The 22069-nt window shown below is 39.2% G+C and overlaps 4 protein-coding genes across 4 annotated transcripts; 3 read left to right on the top strand and 1 right to left on the bottom strand.

Annotated features, from left to right (window-relative positions):
• Positions 1-3313: 3313 nt before the first annotated feature.
• Positions 3314-4198, top strand: LOC137816473 (uncharacterized). The gene has a single exon (XM_068619622.1). The coding sequence runs from the start codon at positions 3314-3316 to the stop codon at positions 4196-4198; it is 885 nt and encodes a 294-aa protein (XP_068475723.1).
• Positions 4199-6008: 1810 nt separating this feature from the next.
• On the top strand, positions 6009-8126 carry LOC137816464 (uncharacterized). The gene is made up of 4 exons (XM_068619608.1): positions 6009-6139; positions 6300-6720; positions 7351-7589; positions 7754-8126. Exons 1-4 carry the CDS (start codon positions 6009-6011, stop codon positions 8124-8126), a joined length of 1164 nt encoding a protein of 387 aa, XP_068475709.1.
• Positions 8127-13425: 5299 nt separating this feature from the next.
• LOC137818380 (5-OH-xanthotoxin synthase) lies at positions 13426-15400 on the top strand. Its single transcript, XM_068621774.1, has 2 exons — positions 13426-14513; positions 14605-15400. The coding sequence occupies exons 1-2, from the start codon at positions 13620-13622 to the stop codon at positions 15211-15213; spliced, it is 1503 nt and encodes a 500-aa protein (XP_068477875.1). The 5' UTR covers positions 13426-13619; the 3' UTR covers positions 15214-15400.
• Positions 15401-20875: 5475 nt separating this feature from the next.
• On the bottom strand, positions 20876-21718 carry LOC137816455 (uncharacterized). Its single transcript, XM_068619595.1, has one exon. It carries the CDS (start codon positions 21716-21718, stop codon positions 20876-20878), a length of 843 nt encoding a protein of 280 aa, XP_068475696.1.
• Between the last annotated feature and the right edge of the window lie 351 nt (positions 21719-22069).

Below are 22069 nucleotides of genomic sequence, written 5' to 3'. Positions count from 1 at the left end.
TTTATAATGATGGTTCGGGATCGTCGTTAAAAATTGTTTATTTATAACGACACCTAAAGTAACGACAGTTCTCAAATCGTCTTCATATGATCTTTTTAACTATCGTTAAAACAATTTTTTGTAGTAGTGATGCTTGTAATGGCCAATATGAGTGGCTAAGTCTTCCATTTGGGATTTGAAGTAATCTGTTCAAACTCTTATGTATTAAGGTGTTTTTTTATTTATAATATTCTCTTCTTGATTGATAATTGGTATTATCATTTTATTCTTAAAGTTTGAATCTTTTTTCATATTTTGAATGTTAGATTTGACTGGAAAGTACTTCTAAGCATCTGACCTAAATCATAATGCTTAACATATTTGAATGTTAGGAATAAATTTGAAATGTTAATTGTTTTATAATTTATAATATTTGTTCTCAATGATGTTTTTATAAATATGTGAAGAATTGATATAAATGATTTTTATATGTGAGAAAGATTGACTCCAATCCCAATTTCCTAGTTGAATCATCCAAATCATTTACTTTTCTTTTATTTAAATTTATGATACAAACAACCTTTTAAACAAACTTTTGAACATCTTTTAATATTTAGTGAATATTATACTTGAGAGTTAAGAACTTGAGTTTAATATTCTTTCTTAGAGACAGTTTATTACTTTTGAGTCGACACACTTGCCAAATTAAAAAGTAATCAATCCATTCATAAGTTTCTTTTTCTTGCAAATTTCAAATTCAGATTCTATTTCAAATATTGTTTCCGATATCTTTTTCTCATATTTTATTTATGAGATTTTTTAGATTTTATTCTCTAATTCTTTTTTCAATTTTCCAGATTCTATGTATTTGTTTCTAAATCTATTTCAAATAAGCCAATTGGAGGACTTTGATTAATCAATCACACATTAATGAAGCATACTCTTCCATAAGGTCGTTTGTTTTAATAAGAATTAGACTGTTTGTTGTATTAAAAATTGCAGTTAAAAGTACAAATAAACCAATTAGGTAAATTAATGAATTTTGTGATCTGCACAATCCGCCCGTTTTGTCATCCCCACTCCCTCCTTTGTTTAAACTTCTTTTGTGTTCAGTGTATGATATATGATTATGTTTATATCTTGGTTTATTAACATAGTGTTTCTTATTGCCTATTCTAATATTACCCAACTGTTTTTTTAAAGATTTTAAATTTGAGACCCCCAAAATCTAACAAAATCAAATCTTTGTCATATGACGAATAATGAAAATGTCTTCAACACTTCTCTACTTTCGAAAGATTTTCCACATTTTATATTCGCCAAAATCAGATGGGAAATGAGAGAAAAAAATTGAAACTACGGAAGCTTGGTTCATTTCATATAACAATTATATGTGTCATTATTAAGTTATTTAGGGCGTTTCATAATGATAAGGGTGTTCAAATAGCTAAACAAAAATATGTACTCAACCAAAACAAGGAAAAGATTTACCCGAGACTAATACAATTCTCCCAAACTTTTTTTTCCCTGCTAGTGATAATAACTTTAACGAAGTGATATTAAAAGCTCAAATTATCCATAACACCCAATTTAATGAAAATCTGCTGCTACAGATTTATCAGTTCATCCAAAGATGGGTTGTTGGGAGTAGTAGGAGCGGAAATTTTGTGTGCTATAAGGACTGGAAGCACTACTTACAAGGCTTGAAAAGAGTACAGGATTGGAAGTAGCACATATAAGGTGCATGGTATTCACAAAACTGGAGGTGTTGAACAGCCGCAAGGGTCTTACCAATTCTCCTTAGTTTTTAGATATGCAGACTATATCATTAGTGCTGGTGTTTTTTGAAGCAACTTTCAAGTCTTTTGCCCTGCTGGTTTTTATGCAAGAAAACTGGGTATGCTGGCTGTGTGGGTTGTAGTTATCTAGGAAGCTTAAGCATGTTACCTTTTATGCTATAATTTTTGTTTTTAGTTTAAGAAACATGTAAAAGGTTAGAACACCCTAAAGTTTCCCTTTTACTTTAATTTAATTATTTTTTACCAATAAAAAAATTTTATTTAATGAAAATTTTAGAACCAAGTCTACAGATGATAACTTAGTTGAGTTAAGAAACTATTATTAATTGATTTATTTTCTTTTTTTCTCGGTCCGGTCCAGACTCTCATGCAAGCTGGTAATAAACTACAACAAGAATACTAACTTTTAATTAATACATTAAAGCCTTTATTTTTGCCTCTTATATAAATGAAGAGATACAGTGTATTGTGTTGGCATCAATTGCGTCATATTAATTGATAGGTTAACTTAATTTCTAGCAAGCCAATCATTTAATAATTTAATCAATCTAAAGAAAATGATTGGAGAGAGTAATTCTTTTATCGATTATTGTACTGGATTGGGGCTTGGTCAACCGCCTATCTCGATAATAGCTCGGTCCTATGTGTGGGCTTGCGAGTGGTCAGTTCGGCTATTGGGCTCGGGTAGAGATTATGGGTTTAACCCAATTGAAGGAACCCGTAGAAAACGAACACAATGTGGTTGTCTTACATAGGGGTAGGGCCTATTGTGTGTATGTGCTTATAGATAGTCGTGTATGTCTGTTTGTTGCATATTGGTTACCAATAAAGTATTTTTTATAGATGCTGATAATAACCCTAAAAGATAAGGGTGCGCGCTTATACAGAATGTTGAATAATTTATGTCCATGACAAGTGGGTTTTTTGTTATTATTTTATGTGCTCAGTTTTATTTTCAGTTAGGATTTTATTTCCCTTGAGCAAGTGCTATTGCAAAGATGGTTATAAAAAATGAGTGGATCTCTAGATAAAGGTAGGCTTTCTAAGATACTTGACCTTGTTGTTACTTTTGATGGGCCCTAACTGACTTGATCGTGGGAGTATAATCAACAGGTAGGGTGCCCTTTCTCACAACGAAGCCCTATTCCAGGACAACCAGACAACGTGATCCCTACCACCCGCGAAAGGCAGTCAAACGGCGAGAACATTTGACGTCCACCGTGGGGCTCGATAAAATCTGATCCCATGCACAACTGCGATCGAACTTCTTAGCAAGATGAGGGGTACTAGGCAAGGAACATCGGGACCAGAAGCAGTCGAGGCTCCCACATTGCAATAATTTATGGAGAAGATAAGAAATCTCCAGGAGGCTAACGAGTAGTCTAGACAGGAGCAGGAAAGATTACGTGAGGAGTTGTGTCAAACCAATGAAGACATCCGTCGAGATTTACAATGGCGCGACCCACGTTCAGTGAAGGAGAAAAGGGGCAAACCTACCTGTGAGGGATTGCCCTAAGCCCTTTTTACGAGCGATCATGGACAAATTAGTGCCAGCACATTACATCACGTCTAAAACCATCTTCACAGGGGTAGAAGACACTGAAAACCATCTCATGGCTTTTAATGCCGAGATGATAGTTTCACGAGGATCAGACGTTGTTCGATGCAAGATGTTCATGATTACTTTCACAGGTACGACGTTACAGTGGTTTAGTGGGCTCCCTGATGGCCACGTAACCTCTTTCGTACAGTTCGTCAGGTTATTTCGAGAACAGTTCACCGCCAACCAGGTTACACCTTCGGTATTATACGACCTTTTCATCGTCAGGAAGAGAGAGGGGGAAACGTTGAAGGAGTACTTGAACAGGTTTTGGGCGCTCATGCTGAGACTCCAGACCCATGACGAAGACGTGATGGTTACCGCCTTTGAGCAAGGAATCACAATGGGACCTTTCAGTGACTCTTTGAATAGAAATCAAGCGGAGACGTTCTTCGAGATCCAACGAAGAGTTGTCGCACACATTAACATCGAGGAGGCTGTAGCAATACCCGAGACAATAGAGAAATTAAGGTTTCCCCAAAAGCCTGACAAAATTCTGGGGTCAAGAAACGACGTTTGGTGTGAATTCCACAAAGGCTTCGGACACAGTATCGAACGGTGCCTAGCACTAGGTCACCAATTGACCGAGTTGCTGAGAGAAGGCTTCTTAAAAGAATACTTGGAGACTAGTCTGGAAGAGCCTCAAGGAGAGGTGATCTCGGCAAAACAGACTCATGAAGTACCCGTCAACGGAAAGTTGAATACTATTTCGCAAGGATTCTCGGGGGGCGGTAGCACCGCCACCAAGCACAAAAGATACGCAAGAGTCGTGATGTCCTTGGATGTGAGAAGCGTGGATACCTTGCCCGAGGCTAACTAGAGCTTCACGAAGTCTAACTTGGGATATGTGGTTCCCCACGACAATGACTAAGTGGTGATATATGTCGTCATGGTAGGGAGGAGAGTGCACCAGGTTCTTATCAATTAGGGCAGCTCGGAAGATGTGATGTTCTGGTTGATGTTTGTCAATTAGCGGATATCTCCCGACCAGTTGAGGCCACACGATGGATGCTTGGTAGGCTTCACGGGGGACCAAGTAGAGGTGCGGGGGTACGTTGATCTGAGGGCGACCTTTTCTGATGATAAGGCTGCAAGGACCGTTGTACATTGTAGTTAATACACCTTCAACCTACAACTTACTCTTGGGCAAACCCTCCCTTAACAAGTTGAGGGCAGTAGCCTCAACCAAGCACATGAAGATGAAGTTACCCTCACTAGAGAGGGATGTGATCGTTATTAAATTAGACCAGAAGACCGCCAAAAATGTTATGAAAGCAGCTTGAAGAATAAGAGGAGGACATACTCGGCAGTCGCCGTCCAAGGAGGAGGAACTGTTGAAGTCCTAGAAATTGGAATCGCCAGCGAACGACGGTCAGGGCCCGCGGGTGAGGTCCAAGAAAGAGAGATAGGTGGAAAGGTGTTCAAGATGGGTGCTTCAGTAGATCCAACATTGCAGGACAAGATAGTTGAAGTAATAGCCAAACACATGGACGCATTCACTTGGTCCTCCGCTGACATGCCTTGGATAAATCTTGATTTCCTATGCCATAGATGTTAGAAATGATGGCTTAAACTAGAGGGGGGGAACTGTTTTATCAAATATTTTCGCAAATACTTGCTTCAAAATGAATTCTTAACAAACAACTCAGATAAGCACTTAAGGAAGGCAATCAAACAATCTAACAGAAACAGTTATCAGAATTTCAACCAGTTAAAGTTATGATTTAATCGGTTGTTTGTAACAGCGAAATATCAAACAGTTTGAGAGTTTGAGAGAAAGAGAGATTTACACACAGGAGTTATACTGGTTCACTCAATCACTGAGCTACATCCAGTCCTCAGTCAAACCACTGAGTATTCCACTATGTAACCAATCACAGATTACACAAACCACACCACAAAGAGGTGACTTTGAATCCCACAAAGCCTACTCACCCCCTTTGCACACACCACACCTCTGGACAAAACACCCTCTGTCTTTACAGGTTTTCAAATACAAAAAGTATGTAATATGAACAATTAAAAGATACTAAACAGGATAGAAAGCACCTAGATTTACAGAACCAGAGATCCTATGATCAACACTTGTTACCACACAGCAAAGTGTGACAACAATCTTGCTTTTTAAAATCCTTTCTTAAAATAAATCTCTTTCTCAAATCTGAATCAATACCTGTTGTATTTCTAGTATCTTTTGATTTGAAAATGAAGCTATATTTATAGCCTTTGAAAAGCTACAATTTAAGGCACATTTGAACAACTGACTCAGTTTAAAACAGGTTTCAAAATACTGTTATGAAAACACACATTTAACCGGTTGAAACCACGATTCAATCGGTTGAATGAGTCAAACAGTTACACAACTGATTCAAAAAGCAGTTTCACAACTTCCAGCCAGCTAAGTGACAAAACCGGTTATTTCGATAAATCAATCGGTTGTTTTCCCTTTGCTTGGAAAAACACTTAGTTTCTTAAAATAGTTTTAATCAAGCTTTGTGTAGGCTTCAAGAACTGATCTTACAAAGATTCTAAACACCCTACTCTTAAACCCAAACCTAGAAAGTAGCACAACTCCAGGCTTCATGTGGATTTGATACATCAAAGCTCCCATCTTCAACAATAGACTTGCTATGGATGATAGGGTCTGCCCAATGATCCAGAGAAGGAGAAAGTTCAGCGAGGAGAAACGTTTCATTATAAGGGCGGAGACTCAGAAACTGCTGAGTGCTAACCATGTCAAAGAAATTCAATACCCCGAATGGTTGGCAAACATAGTGTTGGTATAAAAGGATAATGGGAAGTGGAGGATGTGTGTCGACTTCACGGATTTGAATAAGGCCTGCCCCAAGGACTCGTACCCTCTACCGAGCATCAACTCCTTTACTGACACTGCTTCGGGTTGTCGCCTACTGAGCTTTCAGGGACACATTCTCAAGGTACAATCAAATACGTATGCACCCTAGTGATGAAAATAAGACCACCTTTATGGCTGAATTTGTAATCTACTGCTATAAGGTCATGCCTTTCGACCTTAAAAACCTCGGTGCCACATACCAGAGGTTAATGGACAGAATCCTGGCTCCCCTTCTCGAGCAGAATGTACAAGCGTATGTAGACGACATGGTCATCACATCCTTAGAGAAAGATCAACATATTGCCGAATTGGAAGAGTTATTTGGGCCAAAAGAAAAGTACAACCTGAAGTTTAACTCGGAGAAGTGCGTGTTTGGGGTAGAGGCAGGAAAGTTTCTCGATTTTCTTCTAATCGAGAGGGGTATAGAGGCTAACCCCGACAAGTGTGATGCGATAATTGGGATGAGGAGTCTCGCTAATGTAAAGGAGGTCTAACAATTGACTGGACGCATGGTTGCCCTGTCCCGCTTCTTGTCGGTAGTGGTGATAAAGGGTATCCGTACTTCCAATTCTTGAAGAAGAACAACAGGTTTACCTGGACAACGAAGTGCAAGGAAGCCTTCGTCAAGCTTAAGGAATATTTGGCTAGTCCCCCTATCCTAGGCAAACCATCCCGAGAACACCCCTCCGCCTATATTTTGCCATCACAGACTGAGCAATTAGCTCGGTAATCGTGTAGGAACAGGACTAGGCACAAACACCGATCTACTTTGTCAGCAAAGTATTACAAGGGCCGGAGGAGCGTTACCAGGCTATTGAGAAGGCAGCCTTGGCAGTGGTATACACAACTCGAAGACTTCTTCATTACTTTCAGAGCTACACAGTAATTGTAATGACTGTTTTACCCATTCGTAAGGTTTTGCAAAAGCCCAACCTAGCAGGACGAATGATCTGCTAGTCTGTGGAGTTGTCCGAGTTTGATATAGAGTACAAGCCATGGGGGCTAGTCAAAGGGCAAGCGTACGTTGACTTCGTGGTGGAGCTCGTAACTGAGGGGTCGTGTTCTGACCCGGGGATTTTTGGTGGATCTTATCGATCGATGGATCCTCTAACCAGCAGGGTAGCAGAGCAGAAGTCATACTTGAGGGTCCTAGGGGTCTGCTAATTGAGCAATCTCTGAAGTTTTCATTCAAAGCCAGTAATAACCAGGCCAAGTACGAGGTCTCGATAGCGGGAATGTTATTGGCACAAGAGTTGGGAGCACTAAATTTATTGGTAAAAAGCGATTCGCTGCTTGTTAAAGGACAGGTTTCAAGAGAATATCAGGCCAAGGGCCCACAGTTGGCTTCATATCTTAGGTATATTATAACGTTAAAAGGGAGTTTCGCCGAGTTCAAATTGATACAAGTTCCTCGGGAGCAAAATTCCCATGCAAACCTTTTGTCCAAGTTGGCAAGCTCGGGAAAGGGAGGCTGGCAAAGGTCGGTAATTCAGGAGACTTTAAAGGCACCCGACACTGTAGGAGAAGGTTCAGAGGAGGGATAAACTTGGCACATGGGAAGAATAATAAGTCGTTGACTCAAGAAACTCTGAGAGTTCCTCGAGTAGTTGCGTACGAGATGCCATCGGACGAATTAGTTGTTGTTTCGCAAATCGACCTCACGGAAACCTGGATTACACCATACCAGCGTTACCTGGTTGATGGTTTACTCCCCGCTGAACCTACGCAAGCTAAGATGATCGAAAGGAATGCGGGGAGGTATACCCTGGTTGATGGCAAGCTATTCTGTCATGGATATGCTCAGCCAACACTCATGTGCGTAAGTGGGGACCAGTGTGTTCGAATAATGTCGGAGCTACATGAAGGAATTTGTGGCAGTCATATAGATGGCTGATCTTTGGCATTGAAAGCTATCCGAGCTGGGTTTTATTGGCTGACTTTTAAGGAAGACTGCAGGGCTTACGCTCAGCAGTGCAAGCAATGCTAGAAGCACGCTGATTGACATCATGCGCCGACTGAGCAGTTACGTTCAAAACATAGCCCATGGCCTTTCCACACTTGGGGAATATACATCTTGGGACTTTTCCCTTTGGCAATACGCTAGATGAAATACTTGGTGGTGGCCATCGAGTACTTTACAAAGTGGATCGAGGCCGAGCCGGTAGCCCAAATAACCGCTCATAAGATACAACATTTCGTTTGGAAGAATATAGTATGTCGTTTTGGAATTCCCAAGCATTTGGTATCAGATAATGGGACGCAATTCGCCAGCCAACAGTTGGGCAAGTTGTGCTCAAAGCTCGGGGTCAAATAGATATTTGCCTCAGTAGAGCATCCTCAAACGAATGGTCAGGTGGAGTAGGCACACCGGGTGTTGTTGAAAGGCTTGAAGAGGAAACTAGAGAAAGCTAAGGGTACGTGGTCGGAGGAGGTTCCTTAGATTTTATGGGCCTACCACACTACTCCTCAATCCACAACTAAGTAGAAACCTTTCAGTTTGGTATATGGGGCAGATGCCATGATACCAGTAGAAATCCACGAAAACTCCCCTCGTTTCCAAAATTTCGTGGTGGAGGAATCCAACGGAGGAAGAACGACAAATTTGGATCTACTAGAGGGGGTCCGTGAATAGGCCCGTGTTAATTCGGAGGCCCTGAAAAGAAAAACCGAGCTTAGACAGAGGACTAAGTTCAAACCAAGACAATTCTGAGTTGCGGACTTGGTAATGCGAAAGGCTCACTCTTATCAACTGGAGACTAAGTTATCTCCAAAATGGACCGGACCGTTCCGTGTGGTTGAGGCACTCGGAAATGAAGCATACAGGTTAGAAACCTTATAAGGGGGAACCATTCCTCGAATGTGGAATGTTGCAAATTTAAAGTTTTTATTTCAGTTAATTTACCCTCCCAAGTACTTATTGCCAAACTACTTGAATGTGATTCTTAGAGATGGCGCTCTTTTTCCCTTAAAGAGAGTTTTTTAATGAGGTTATCTAATGAAAAGTTATTCTTGATAGTACACTATTTCCTTTATGTTTTCTTGAAATCGACGCATGGTGTGATAACCTTTCTCAGTAGTATCACTCAAGTAGGCGCCCTGTCTATGAAACAGTTACCTATGGGTAAGTACGAACCTGAAGCGTCCGAGTTGGGACACAATGAGTCAGGTTAGCTCGGTGAATAGTTGTTCACTCGGGTCTAGGCGTTGTGTGAGACGAGTAAATGTTGCACGATAAGTCGGGCTAGCTTGGTGTGTAAGCCACCACTTGAGTCTAGGCGCTACTAGACAAGTAAATGTCGCACGATAAGTTGGGCTAACTCGGTGTGTACGTTCGAGTCTGGGCGCTCTGTTGGATGAATAGATACCGCATAGGGGAAACGTTGAATAAGTCAGGTTAGCTCGGTGAACAATTGTTCACTCGGGTCTAGGCGCCCCGTGAGATGCGAATGGTGTATGTCGTTAGAAGCTCAGACAACTACGAGTTCGATATCAAAAGGGATTCATGAATAGACACGGTGCAAAAATCGTGATCAAAGGAGCCCTTGAATGAGTATCATTACCAGAAGCGATTCGTATAACCTCATCATCCTGCGCTCGTTTAAGGTAAAACATTAATTGCTTTTAATGATTGTGTTTGAAACTTGTCTAAACTAAGCGATTAGATGCATTGTTATCTTAGTTACTTTGAGGGGTGAGAAATAACAAATTAAGACAAAAGTTTGCATACATAAGATAACGCCAATAAAATGTGAAAAGAAGTTGTTCGCTAGAAAAGCACAATTAAGTTAGTTTGTGGCGTGCTTGATTACTTCCCCTTGAGCTCCCTATCCACCACAACCTTAACCGGTGCCAGCTGTGAAAAATCCACTTTAGGGTAAAGACTGGAAGCTTGCTCTACAACAACTTCAAACCCCACCAGAAAGGCTTGGGTTGCTTCGTCTATGTAAACTTCAATCTCGCTAGCAAGGAACCCATCCTTCTAAGCCAACTCGTGCTACAACTTTTTGCGATGATTCATCTCCACAACTTCCTGTTCCTTGGTCGCTTTGGTCTTCTCAGCTACGAGTTGCTCGGTACGTTGATAGAGAGCTTGGAGGTGTGAAAGCTCCTGTTGCACGCCAGGCACCTTTCGATGAAGCTCGTCATTTTCCTGAATCTTGGATTCAGTGGCGATCCCTTGGCTTTGTATCTTCTCCACGGCCAAGCAGCTTGTGGCCAGAGCCTATCCAAATTGTTTTATGGCTTCCTCGAGCGAATGGCGTCCATTATGAGCCCTTAGCCTCTCCTCGTCTTCAGGCAATAGCAGGGCACCCTCAATATGAGCAGAAACATCGAGATTGGGGTCCCATAATCCTTTCCTTCTGGAGCTTTCAACGCCCCCCTCGAAGTTGGACACTATGACTGGGGAGGGAGATGGAGCTCTGGGTGGAGACACTTGAGCGTAGCTGGCCTAGCCACGAGAAGGGGAGGTAGTAGAAGGGATGACAAGGACTTTCCTTTTTAGGGGAAAGACTAGTCTCGAGCAGGTGTCTTCTTCATCCTCGGTAGGTGCGTGGGCCTCAAGAGCTTTCAATGGCTTTTAACTAGCCATTTTGACTTTCTCGCCATGTTCTCCAGTTCTTCTTTGCTAAATCTGGCCAACATCCTCCCTGTAGTAAGATAGAGAAAAGAGATTACAATCTATAAAGAAAAGGAGAACTCGCTAGGTCTAAAAAAGAAATGTACCGGTATAACTCTCTAGGGCATCTGAGTCAAACTCTCTACTCAACAGGTAAGCGATGTCAAAAACAACTTGTAAGCTCTACAAGAACTTACAAACTTCCTAGTCGGAGGATGGCAGGTCTTCCAAACGTCGGGCCACAGTGAAATATGGTTTTTCGGTCCAATATAGAGGGAACCCATCCAGAAGGGAGGATGATATTTATTGGCACGAAATTTTAAGAAGTGACCCTTGAAGTTCATAAAAGAAGATTGGAAAAGGGTAAGCAAGCCTCTTCCACGGGCACCGTTGAAGGATACCCAGAGTTGGCGGCCTAGCTTTTTGGCCTAAAAGAAGTACAAGAAAACCTCCACAGATGGCGTAAGGCCGAACTGCGTGCAAAAAAAAGCAAAGGCTCGGACAAATGCTCAACTATTGGGATGTAGCTGAGATGGAGCGATGTTTAGCTCGGTTAAAAGATATTTTTCGAAGTAAGAGGAAGACGTGCACGGACCTTCTTCAACACAGTTGCATAGAAAAAACAAAAAGGATTCCCAGGATCGGAAGGCTCGTCACAACATACTGGTTCACCTTCTCTACAGGGAACTACATGTAACCTATCATTTTCCTCACCAAAATGACAGCCATTTTTTTTAGGGTTACTATTCGCTCAAAGGCAGTAAATGAGGAGGTCTCTTACAAAAGGTTTTGGGGAGCTCAAGGGTATAAGGCTTTGTAATCCATGACAGGGTTTATGTAAAAACACAACATACAGGCAAACTGCAAAAAGAAAAATTCAGACCAAACAGAATAAGTAATAGCAAGTCCGATGCATGAACATTTTAAGATATGAAGATGTAAGCGAAATAGGAACAAACATGATCATCGGCGGAAAGAGTAAACTTTGAGTGCAGGTTCAACTCATACAGTATAGGAAAGGATCTCAAAGATATAAATAGATTGAAAAAAGAAGATACCTGTTAGAGTTAAAAAGAAGAAACTCTGAGGAGGAAGGCGCAAGAAGAGTGAAAGGCAAACTCGAGGGAAAGGAAGGGTTTCGAATTCAGAAAAATGAGGTACGAAACTTTAAGAGGGATTCGAAACGTTGTGTTAGGGATTAATTAAGGTGAAACGTTGTGTCAACGACGCTTCGTGTACTGTGCCTACCTAACCCCTCTGAGACTATCATATCAGTTGCCAAGACAATCACACTCTCTGCTTTACCTAGCTAAGCTCAAGCCTGGGGCGCTTGTGTATTAGACAGGGGCTCAGTCAACGACTTATCTCGAGTGGTCAGCTCGGCTATTGGGCTTGGGTAGAGATTATAGGTTTAACCCAATTGAAGGAGCCCGTCGAAAACAAACACAATGTGGCTGCCTTACGTAGGGGTAGGTCCTGTTGTGGGTATGTGCTTATTGATAGTCGTGTATGTTTGTTTGTTGCATGTTGGTTACGTATAAAGTATTTTTGATAGATGTGGATAATAACCTTAAAAGATAAGGGTACGCGGAACATAATGTTGAATAATTGATGTACATGACAGGTGAGTTTCCTGTTATTATTTTATGTGCTCAATTTTATTTTGAGTTAGGATTTTATTTCGCTTGAGCAAGTGTTGTTGCAAAGATGGTTATAAAAAAGGAGTGGATCTCCAAGTAAAGGTAGGCTTTCTAAGATACTTGACCTTATTGTTACTTTGGATGAGTCCTAACTGAATTGATCGTTGGAGTGTAATCAACATGTAGGACGTCCTCTGTCACAACGGAGCTCTATTCTAGGACAACCCGGCAACGCAATCCCTACCACCCGCGAAAGGCAGTCACACGACAAGAACAATTATTAAAAATGAATGTTTTTCTAAACATAATTGAGTAAAATAAAATAAAAAACTTTTTGTATTTATGATATATTTATCTAAGAAGATATCTCGTATCAAATTAATTAAATTACATAACTTTTAGAATACTTTCTAATAATTAGACATTAAAATTTTATTGCTTATTTTTCTTCTTTGACAACATTTTTTTGTCATTTCCCATTTAGCTCGCCCTCTGTATTTGATTTAATTCAACATGTCAAAAATGATAGAATCAAAATCAACTAAACGATATATTCCTAATACTACAAGAATGAGAACCACTCACTCTTTTTAGCTCAGTGGTTATTGAATTATTGCATTTCATATGTAACTCATGGTGGTGAAGCTTTTGGATCTGGTAGTTAGGATGATCCGCCATTTTATTGACACGTGAGAAAATGATAAATAGGAACTACTCAATATAAATATTTTAAAAATATATATTATGTAAAAAAATAAAAATACAATTTTATGTAACTCTGTGAAGAGTGAAGAGTGATGAATGACTGTTATTCAGTTGCAGTAGTTGGAAATAATATAATGGGGTTGGTCCATGCATGCATAATTGTGAATGAAGAATTATTTTTATATTTTATAAAAATGTTTTTGTAGGCATAACATTTTATGATAGCATTTAATATTGGTTTGGCATTTTGTGGTGGGAAGGGTCTGTTGTGTAGTATAAATAAGGGTGAGGAAAGAGTGTTTGATTCCAGGCCAGTTTTCTTGCACCTCTTTGGTCTTGCACCTCTTGGTCTTGCACCTCTTTGGTCTTGCACCTCTTTGGTCTTGAACCTCTTTGGTTGTGATAGAACACAAACACAAACACAATGGTTGCAGCAGTTGTAACTCTTGCATACCTTGCTCTTCCTCTTCTTTTGTTAATCTTTGTCCAAAATCTTAGAAAGGGGAAGGGGTCACGGTTTCCACCTGGTCCAAGAGGGCTTCCCATAGTAGGGAACCTTCTTCAGGTGGACAGTACAACTCTCCATCTGCAGCTATGGGAACTGTCAAAGAAATACGGACCTATCGTTTCCCTTAGATTTGGATCAAGGAGAGCCATTGCTGTTTGCACCTCTGAATTGGCCAAAGTGGTGTTGAAAGACCATGACCTTGAGTGTTGTGGACGACCTAAATTACTTGGCCAACAAACACTGTTCTTCAAAGGCTATGATGTTATATTCTCCCCATATGGTGAGTTTTGGAGAGAAATTAGAAAAATTTGTGTTCTCAATGTCCTTAGCCAGAAACAAGTCTCAACATTTTCACCAATAAGACGTAGTGAGTTGAAGAATATGATGATAAAAATATCTAGGAACGCTTCATCTTCAAAGCTTACTAATTTTACAGAAGCGATGATGTCTCTTACGAGCACAGTGATATGTAGAATTCTATTTGGGAGAAGCTATGAAGATGACGCAGCGGAGGGGAGTAGGTTCTATTCACTACTCAAAGGTTGTCAAGAGATGATGGTTGCATTCTTTTTCTCTGATTTCATTCCTTCCTTGGGTTGGATCGATACTGTAACTGGAAAGAAAGCTCGTCTTCGTACTATTTTCAAGGAGGTTGATGAGTTCTTCCAGGACGCCATTGATGAACACTCTGATCCAAAGAGAAAAGTGAATCCAGAGAATCAGGATGTGACAGATATCATTCTCAAACTGCAGAAGCAGGGTTCGAGTTCCATAGAAATGACAGACGACGTGGTCAAAGCCATCCTCATGGTATGGATAAGCTTCTTCTTTTCCATTTCTTGTCATTTACTTTTTTCTATTTCTCTAACTAACTCCATTCACTTCTCATGTCTCTCTTCAGGACTTGCTTCTAGCATCAACAGATTCAAGTTCAGCCTCATTGGTGTGGAATATGACGGCACTACTGAAGAATCCAAGAGTGATGAAGAAAGTGCAAGAGGAAATAAGGAGTGTGGGAGGAAGAAAGGAATTTCTAGACGAAGATGATGTACAGAAGTTTCCGTATTTGAAGGCAGTGATAAAAGAGACATTCAGATACTATCCACCAGGGCCAATTCTTGTGCAAAGAGAAACAAATGAAGCATGCGTGATAGGAGGTTACGAAATACCAGCAAAGACAACATTGTACGTGAATGCGTGGGCGATCCATAAGGACCCTGATAACTGGAAAAACCCATTTGAGTATTATCCAGAGAGGTTCTTGGATAGTAGTGTAACTTATCGAGGGCAAGATTATGAGTTTCTTCCATTTGGTTCTGGTCGTAGAGTTTGCCCTGGGATGCCTATGGCTATTGCCTCCTTGGATCTCATCCTTGCTAATCTTCTTAATGCTTTCGATTGGGAATTGCCAGCAGGAATGAAACCAGATGACCTTGATGTTTTGACCGATCCAGGACTCACCGTTCACAAGAGGAATCCTCTTCATCTTCTCGCCAAACGTGTTATCTAAATCTATCTTTCTTTTTATTATTGTTTGCACCATACCCAATCCTACTGCCACAAAGTAGGTAAATAAGGGCCCATATCACTTTTCATTACCTCCATCCTCTCTTCTCCCCTCTCAACATCACCTCACATCTTGTACTCATCATCTTTTACCATCTTATGTTAATGTCATTTTTATCATCTACTATAAACCTCTCTCACACATCTCATTTTTTCACCCTAATGCTATAATGCCAAATTTTTTAAATCTAAAATATTCAAAAAGGAAATTACGTTAATATAACTTAATTAAGTAACAAATAATTGTTGAATAAAAGTAATTAGATAAATTTTGAAATTTAATCAAAGGGGTGGGATAGAAAAATAATTTATTAATCCATCGATATACACATTGTTCGAACAATGATTTCTTGTATCTTTCAAGATGGTTTGACAATAGAAGCATTCCTTGAGACAATCTTATTCCCATATATTCATTTAAGTCATAATTATTAATGACTTGGGACAACCTTTAGAACTTCTACTAGTTGTTGGATTGGTGCAAAGTTAAGGATCTTTTTGTGTTAGTGGATAATCTTTGTCATTAAATTTATTAACTTCATCCAACTTGTAGACCTGATTGATGTACATGTCGAAATCATTGTGGACATATTTGCACACTATAAGCACATGAAAACGCAGGAGGTGAAGTTTTTGAAACTTCCCACACAATCACACCATTGTTCATCAAGTCTAATAGCAAATTTTTCATCTAGTTGAACTTTTCTTTAGTAGGTCATCTCCTCCACCAAGAATTTTGTGCTACTTCTATCAAATTCAAGCATCCTGTGAATATTTCATTTTGAATGAGCACCTTCTAGTATCTTTGATGTAACTTTGAAATAGAGATGACCAACATTAATCACTATGGTTACCTTCCTCATTTTTTTTGTTTAATTTGTACCTTGTGTGTGTGGCTTTGACTATGCAGAAAATGAGAAGATTCCTTATTTTTTTTGAATTTAATATAAAAATTCAACTAAGTTTGTCAAGTGGCGCTGTATTTTTCTCTTCTCGTGCAAGTGGCTATTTATCACTATAAAAAAAATCAGATTTACTAACAAATTTTTACCCACGAATCTGAATTCGTAGGTAAATTCAACATTATATACGAATATTATTCACTGACCTGAATTCATAGGTAAATTCAGTATTACCTGTGAATATTAACCACGAATTTGTATCCGTACTTGTAGATTATTACTCATGTATCTCTATCCATAGGTAAATTTTACATTATCTACAAATCTATATCTAAAAAAAATCCAATATTATTACTAATTATTAATATAAATATTTTAATTAACAATATTAAAAATATTAAAAATTATTGATATTTATAGTAGATTTTATTTTAAAATAAAATAAATATAGTCTTATTTATTTTTAAATGAAAAAAATATAGTCTTATTTATTTATAGTTTTGTTTTCGAATCCTGCTAAGTTAATAAAGTTTTTATTTTAAAATGAAACAAATATAGTCTTCTTTTTTATATTATGAATGAGGAGGCAATGGTAAAATGAAACAAATATAGTCTTCTTTTTATATTATGAATGAGGAGGCAATGGCCTTTAAAACGTGTAATTTTAGAAATATTAACCTAAAAGAGTTGTTGAAAGAGGTATATATTTAAAAAAAGGGTACACGTGAAAGATATTCCTACAACAATTGGCTTCTTATATTTTATTTTCACGCATCACATGCTTCTGTTTAAGATCCTCGATCATGGGGATCCGTAAAGCGTTATTAATGAACTCACAAACACGGCTTGGTCATCTGATGCAAGATAATAATACCAAGCAAGTAAAAATTTATTTTTATTTAATATGTTCATATTGAATTACTGCAAGTCAAATACTAGCCACGGAAGTGAAGTTTTGTTCCCAATGTTGGTGAGGATGTGACTTATAGGGAATGCAAGAAGAGTAAAAAATCTCTATAATAGAGAAGTTTTGTATATAAAATTTATTCAAAATTTACTGATATTGAATATTGTTAATTTTTTTTATCAATTATTTTTATAAAATATGATTATTAAAATGAAATTTATTAACAATAATTTATTATAATTTTGCCTTAATTTAATTAATGTGAAATCTTGATGCGTCGAACGTAAGAATTAAGAAGACTCGACAGGAGAGGATAATAAACTCACAATCTCGATTAAAATGGATTTTTAATTACTTTAATACTAACTTAAAAAATAAATTTAAATTTAACACCTTTATAATAAAATAAATATTATCCTTATTTCTATATTATAAAACTAATCTTATTTTTAGTTCGATAAAAGATTTCTAAACAATAATTATGAAAAATTTAAATACTAATACTTCATAGAGAACTAACAAAATAAGTAATAATAGCTATAATTTATAAATATTTAAGATATATATTATACAAGAGGATGAATATATAATTTTATTAAAATAATTAAACAAAATGGTAAATGAAAAATGAAGTAGCCAAATTATTGATTATTAGACTATTACAGTTTGAATGGGTGAATGGCAGGCATTGATATATTTTGCCATGGGCATCTGAAACGAAGCACATGGAGGTGAAGATTTGTTCTGTGATGAGTTGGTCCACAAGAGACAAATAATTAAAAAAAATCATTTATAATTAATGTCTCTTCTTCAGTGGCAGTACAAAATCCTCGCTGGAAAGAACTTGGTCCAGGCATAATTCTTTATCAATACTTCATTAAGTTTCATCTTTATGGTTGATAAATTCTTTAATGTTTTTGTTTTAGTAATATTATATTTTGCTGGTTGATCTGCTTCTCGGTTGACTCTAATGACAAGTTCTAGTTCTATTTGTCTCTGTTGGAATATGCTATTTCCTTTGTTACGTTCGAAAACGACTCTGTTGAAACATGGGGTCCTACGTGTTGATTGCACTCCGACGATCAAGTCAGTACAAGGCTTATAAGAAATAAGAAGTAACAAGTTTCAGTCTTAGAAATAACGTACCTTAACCTGGGGTCTCAAAATCCTTTTATAACTTACCTCTTGTAACAACTTTCCATCACGAGAATCTAATCTCAACTGAAAGCATACTCAACACAAAAATATTCAATTTAGGGGCACACTCTCAAGGTGTTGCAAGCAACAAAATGAAATATTTCCTCCAGGGAGTGCATAAAATAATAACAAAATAACCACCAGGGTATCAACTAATGTACAAGCATCAGGGGTCCAATTTGTTTACGTTGACACCCTTAAAGTGGTGCTACGTTCCTTTTCATCATGCATGCAACCTAACCCTTACATGCCCTAGCACACATGGGCTTAGGTTTAAAAGAAAGACACTTACTTGACCTAGACCCCATACGCACTAAGCGCACCCCTAGGTCCACAATTACTCGTTGCTAGTCGCCTAGGCTTTACATGCGAAGGATTACCTTAATTATACAAAAATGGACTTACTCATACAACTAGGACCCAATTACATGGCCCGCTATTATGACCCAAGAGCCGAGCTGACTTATGTATAGCAGGTGCTGAGGTCCGACCACCGAGTGCTGAGCTCTGAGCACTCTGATCCATTATCGGGTAACATTATCGGACACCAAGTGTCTTGGGATCCCAAAACGGATGACAATGTTCCTCCACACGAAGTGTTTGACCTTGGTGAGTGGTTATCTGCGCAATTGGTTCAGCTTCTTTTCACTTGGTGAAGTACTCAATCGCACCACGAGATACTTCATCTGACGAATCACCAAGGGGAAATGACCTAAGATGTCTATTCCCAGGTATGGAAAGGCCAGGAGCTATGTATTGACTGCAACTCCTCGGGGGGTGCGTGATGCCAATCAGCATGCTTCTGACACTGCTCACATCGCTGCGCATACCTCGTGCAGTCCTCTCTCATAGTTGGTCAATAGTAACCAGCTCGAACGACCTTCAAAGAAAGAGCTCACCCTCAAACGTGGCTTCGACAAATTCTTTCATGGAGCTCTGCCATGATACGAGTGCACTGGTCCCTGCTTACGCAGGTGAGGATAGGATGAGCGTAGGCATGGCGGAACACCTTTCCGTCAACCAGGATGTATCTTTATGCATTCCTTTTGACCGTCTTTGCCTTTGTGGGTTCTACTGGGAGTACACCATCAGCTAGGTAGCGCTGATAGGGTGTCATCTAGATCTCCGCTATGTCGACCTGTAAGACCTCCAACGAATCTTCTTCCGGTAAGCCATAAACGCTTATTTTGGGCACCTTCAGCGTTTCTTGTATCAATGATAGGTGCACCATTCCTTTCGCCGAGCTAACCATCAAGGTCTTTATATGACTAACCTCTGGTGCTCCATCTACAATGGTCCTGGGTGACTTTTAGGGTCTCTTGGATAACTGATCTCTGTCGACCTCCTTTACCTGAGCTCGCCAACTTGGCCAGCAGGTTTGCTCAGGAATTATGTTCTCTTAGGACATGCACCAACTCAAATGTGGGGAAAGTTTCCCTAAAAAGGGTAACATGTTGATCAAGGATGATCTTGAAGCTTTAATGTCTCGAAATCCATGGTGTTTGATGGAAGGCTAAAGTTGTTGTGTGTGTGGGTGGGTTTTGGGTAGAATATTTTGTAATCCACTCTTTGTTTGAATCTAAAACAGTTTGGAATCAAAACCTTTTTGAAAAAGATTGTTTTATGAAGAAGTGGAAAAACAACCTGTTGTTTTGTCGTTTCAATCGGTTGTTTATCACTTTGAGATTTTTGAAAAGGGTTTTAAATTGTTTGACTTGGTTGACTTTGCTGTCAAACCAATTCAATCGGTTGTTTCGAGAATTCAACCGATTGTTTGTTGAAAATCCATAACAAAGTTTTTGTTATGTTTGCAAATCAACGTTAAATGTTTTCTAACTAAATAGGCTCCTGCTTTAAATGTTTTTAACAACTTTTGGAGTATTTAAAAGAGATTGTTATACTCTCTTAAAAAGAGTTAGATAATTTGAGACATTTTGTGAAAGTGTGAAAACAGATTTGAGTTTTCAAGATTTGCATTTAAGCTTTTGGGTTTTCTCAAAGAAGTGGAATAGGATTGTTGTAATCTTTTGATTTGATCTTCATCAGGTGTAATCCTTTTTGTATATCTTGTATTTCTGAATATTGAAGGTGGAAACAAAAATCATAGGTTGTTATGAATTCTGTGGTGTGTTTTCCAAAGAAAGTGTGTGTCTTGAGGTGTTCAAGGTCACTTCATTGGTAGTATGTTTGTAATCTGGATTTTGATTGCATAGTAGATACCTAGTGGTTTTCTAGGGACCGGATGTACCTCTTGGTGTAAGAGTGAACCAATATAAATCTATTTGTGTGATTCTGTCATTCCCTGATATCACATATATCTGTTTTAAGTTGTTTTTATTAACTGTTGATAAAAACAACAGATTGAATCGCAAAAAACAACCAGTTGATTTTCTGGAAATAAACTAAAACAGTTTTGTGCATTGTTTTCCATAGTTTCCTTGTCTGTGATTCTTCATTGGCCTTCATTATACCTTCAAAGTTTGCGAAAATATTTCATAAACAATTAACCCCCCCCTTTTGTTTAAGGCCATATGTTCTAACATGACATACCTCAAGTACGAGGCCATTTGTGGATCTTTGGCCTGGTACTCACCTGTGACTTACCTGGTTACTAGCAACGAGTCACTTTTTACCAACAAACTTTGAGCGCCCAATTCTTTGGCTAGCAGCATTCCAGCTACCAGGGCTTCATACTCAGCCAGGTTGTTGTTGGCTTTGAAAGCAAATCTAAGGGCTTGCTCGATCAAAAGTCTGTTAGGTCCCTCTAGAATAATCCCAGCCCCGCTACCTTGCTGGTTAGAGGACCTGCCCAACGAAACAACCCACTGAAAGTCTCCACCGTTTACCTGGGTGGTTTCTAAGGATAGATCTACCACGAAATCGGCATATACCTGGCCCTTGATGGGCCCCTTGGGTTTGTATTGCACGTCGGACTCTGACACCTCGACTGCCCAATGCACCATCCGACCTCTACATCGGGTTTCTGGAGGACCTTGCGTATTGAGAGATCGGTCATTACAGTCATTATGAAACTCTGAAAATAGTGACGAAGTCGCCGGGCTGCGAACACCACCGCCAAGGCTGCCTTTTTGTTGGCTTGATATCGTACCTCCGGCCCTTGTAGCACCTTGCTTACGAAATATATAAGTCTCCTGATTTTGCTCTTGCACAATTACTGAGATGATTGCTCGATTTGTAACTGCAAAATAAAGGCGAAGCGGAGTACCGGGTTGCGGCTTGTAGAGGACAGGTGGGCTGGCTAGGTACTCCTTCAACTTGAGGAACGCCTCTTCACACTCGTGAGTCCATGTGAAGCGGTTACTCTTCTTCAAACACTGGAAATAAGGGTACCCCTTATCCCCTTTTGCTGATAGGAATCTGGACAGGGCGATCATACACTCAGTCAACTGTTGTACCTCCTTCACACTAGCGGGGCTTCTCATCCCTATGATTGCTCCACACTTATCCGGGTTTGCTTCTATCCCCCGTTCAGTGAGCAGGAACCCTAGGAAGTTCCCTGCCTCTATCCGAAACACACTTCTCTAAGTTTAACTTTAATTTGTACTTAGCTATTGTAGTGCTTATCCCTTTCTTCTGAGGTGACGACCATGTCGTCCACATATGCTTGTACATTTCGCCCAATCATGGGGGTGAGAATCCTATCTATCAACCTCTAGTAGGTACGCCGACGTTCTTCAGCCCCAAACACATGAATTTATAACAATAGCTAGAGATCTCTTTCATGAATGTTGTCTTGCACTCATCTCGGGGGTGCATGCGAATCTGATTGTACC

Source organism: Phaseolus vulgaris, chromosome 10 (assembly GCF_051622355.1).
Source record: "Phaseolus vulgaris cultivar YP4 chromosome 10, ASM5162235v1, whole genome shotgun sequence".
Lineage (NCBI taxonomy): Eukaryota > Viridiplantae > Streptophyta > Magnoliopsida > Fabales > Fabaceae > Phaseolus > Phaseolus vulgaris.
The sequence above is the reverse complement of the archived record's forward strand: the minus strand, read 5'-3'. Positions and strand labels throughout refer to the sequence as shown.

Coding starts and splice junctions, on each gene's coding strand:
- LOC137816455 (XM_068619595.1), bottom strand. CDS start 21,718: ATGAGAAGCCCCGCTAGTGTGAAGGAGGTACAACAGTTGACTGAGTGT.
- LOC137816473 (XM_068619622.1), top strand. CDS start 3,314: ATGGACAAATTAGTGCCAGCACATTACATCACGTCTAAAACCATCTTC.
- LOC137818380 (XM_068621774.1), top strand. CDS start 13,620: ATGGTTGCAGCAGTTGTAACTCTTGCATACCTTGCTCTTCCTCTTCTT. Junction 14,514..14,604: donor TGGTCAAAGCCATCCTCATG/GTATGGATAAGC, acceptor GTCTCTCTTCAG/GACTTGCTTCTAGCATCAAC.
- LOC137816464 (XM_068619608.1), top strand. CDS start 6,009: ATGGATGATAGGGTCTGCCCAATGATCCAGAGAAGGAGAAAGTTCAGC. Junction 6,140..6,299: donor GAAATTCAATACCCCGAATG/GTTGGCAAACAT, acceptor CTGAGCTTTCAG/GGACACATTCTCAAGGTACA. Junction 7,590..7,753: donor CAGTTGGCTTCATATCTTAG/GTATATTATAAC, acceptor CCGACACTGTAG/GAGAAGGTTCAGAGGAGGGA.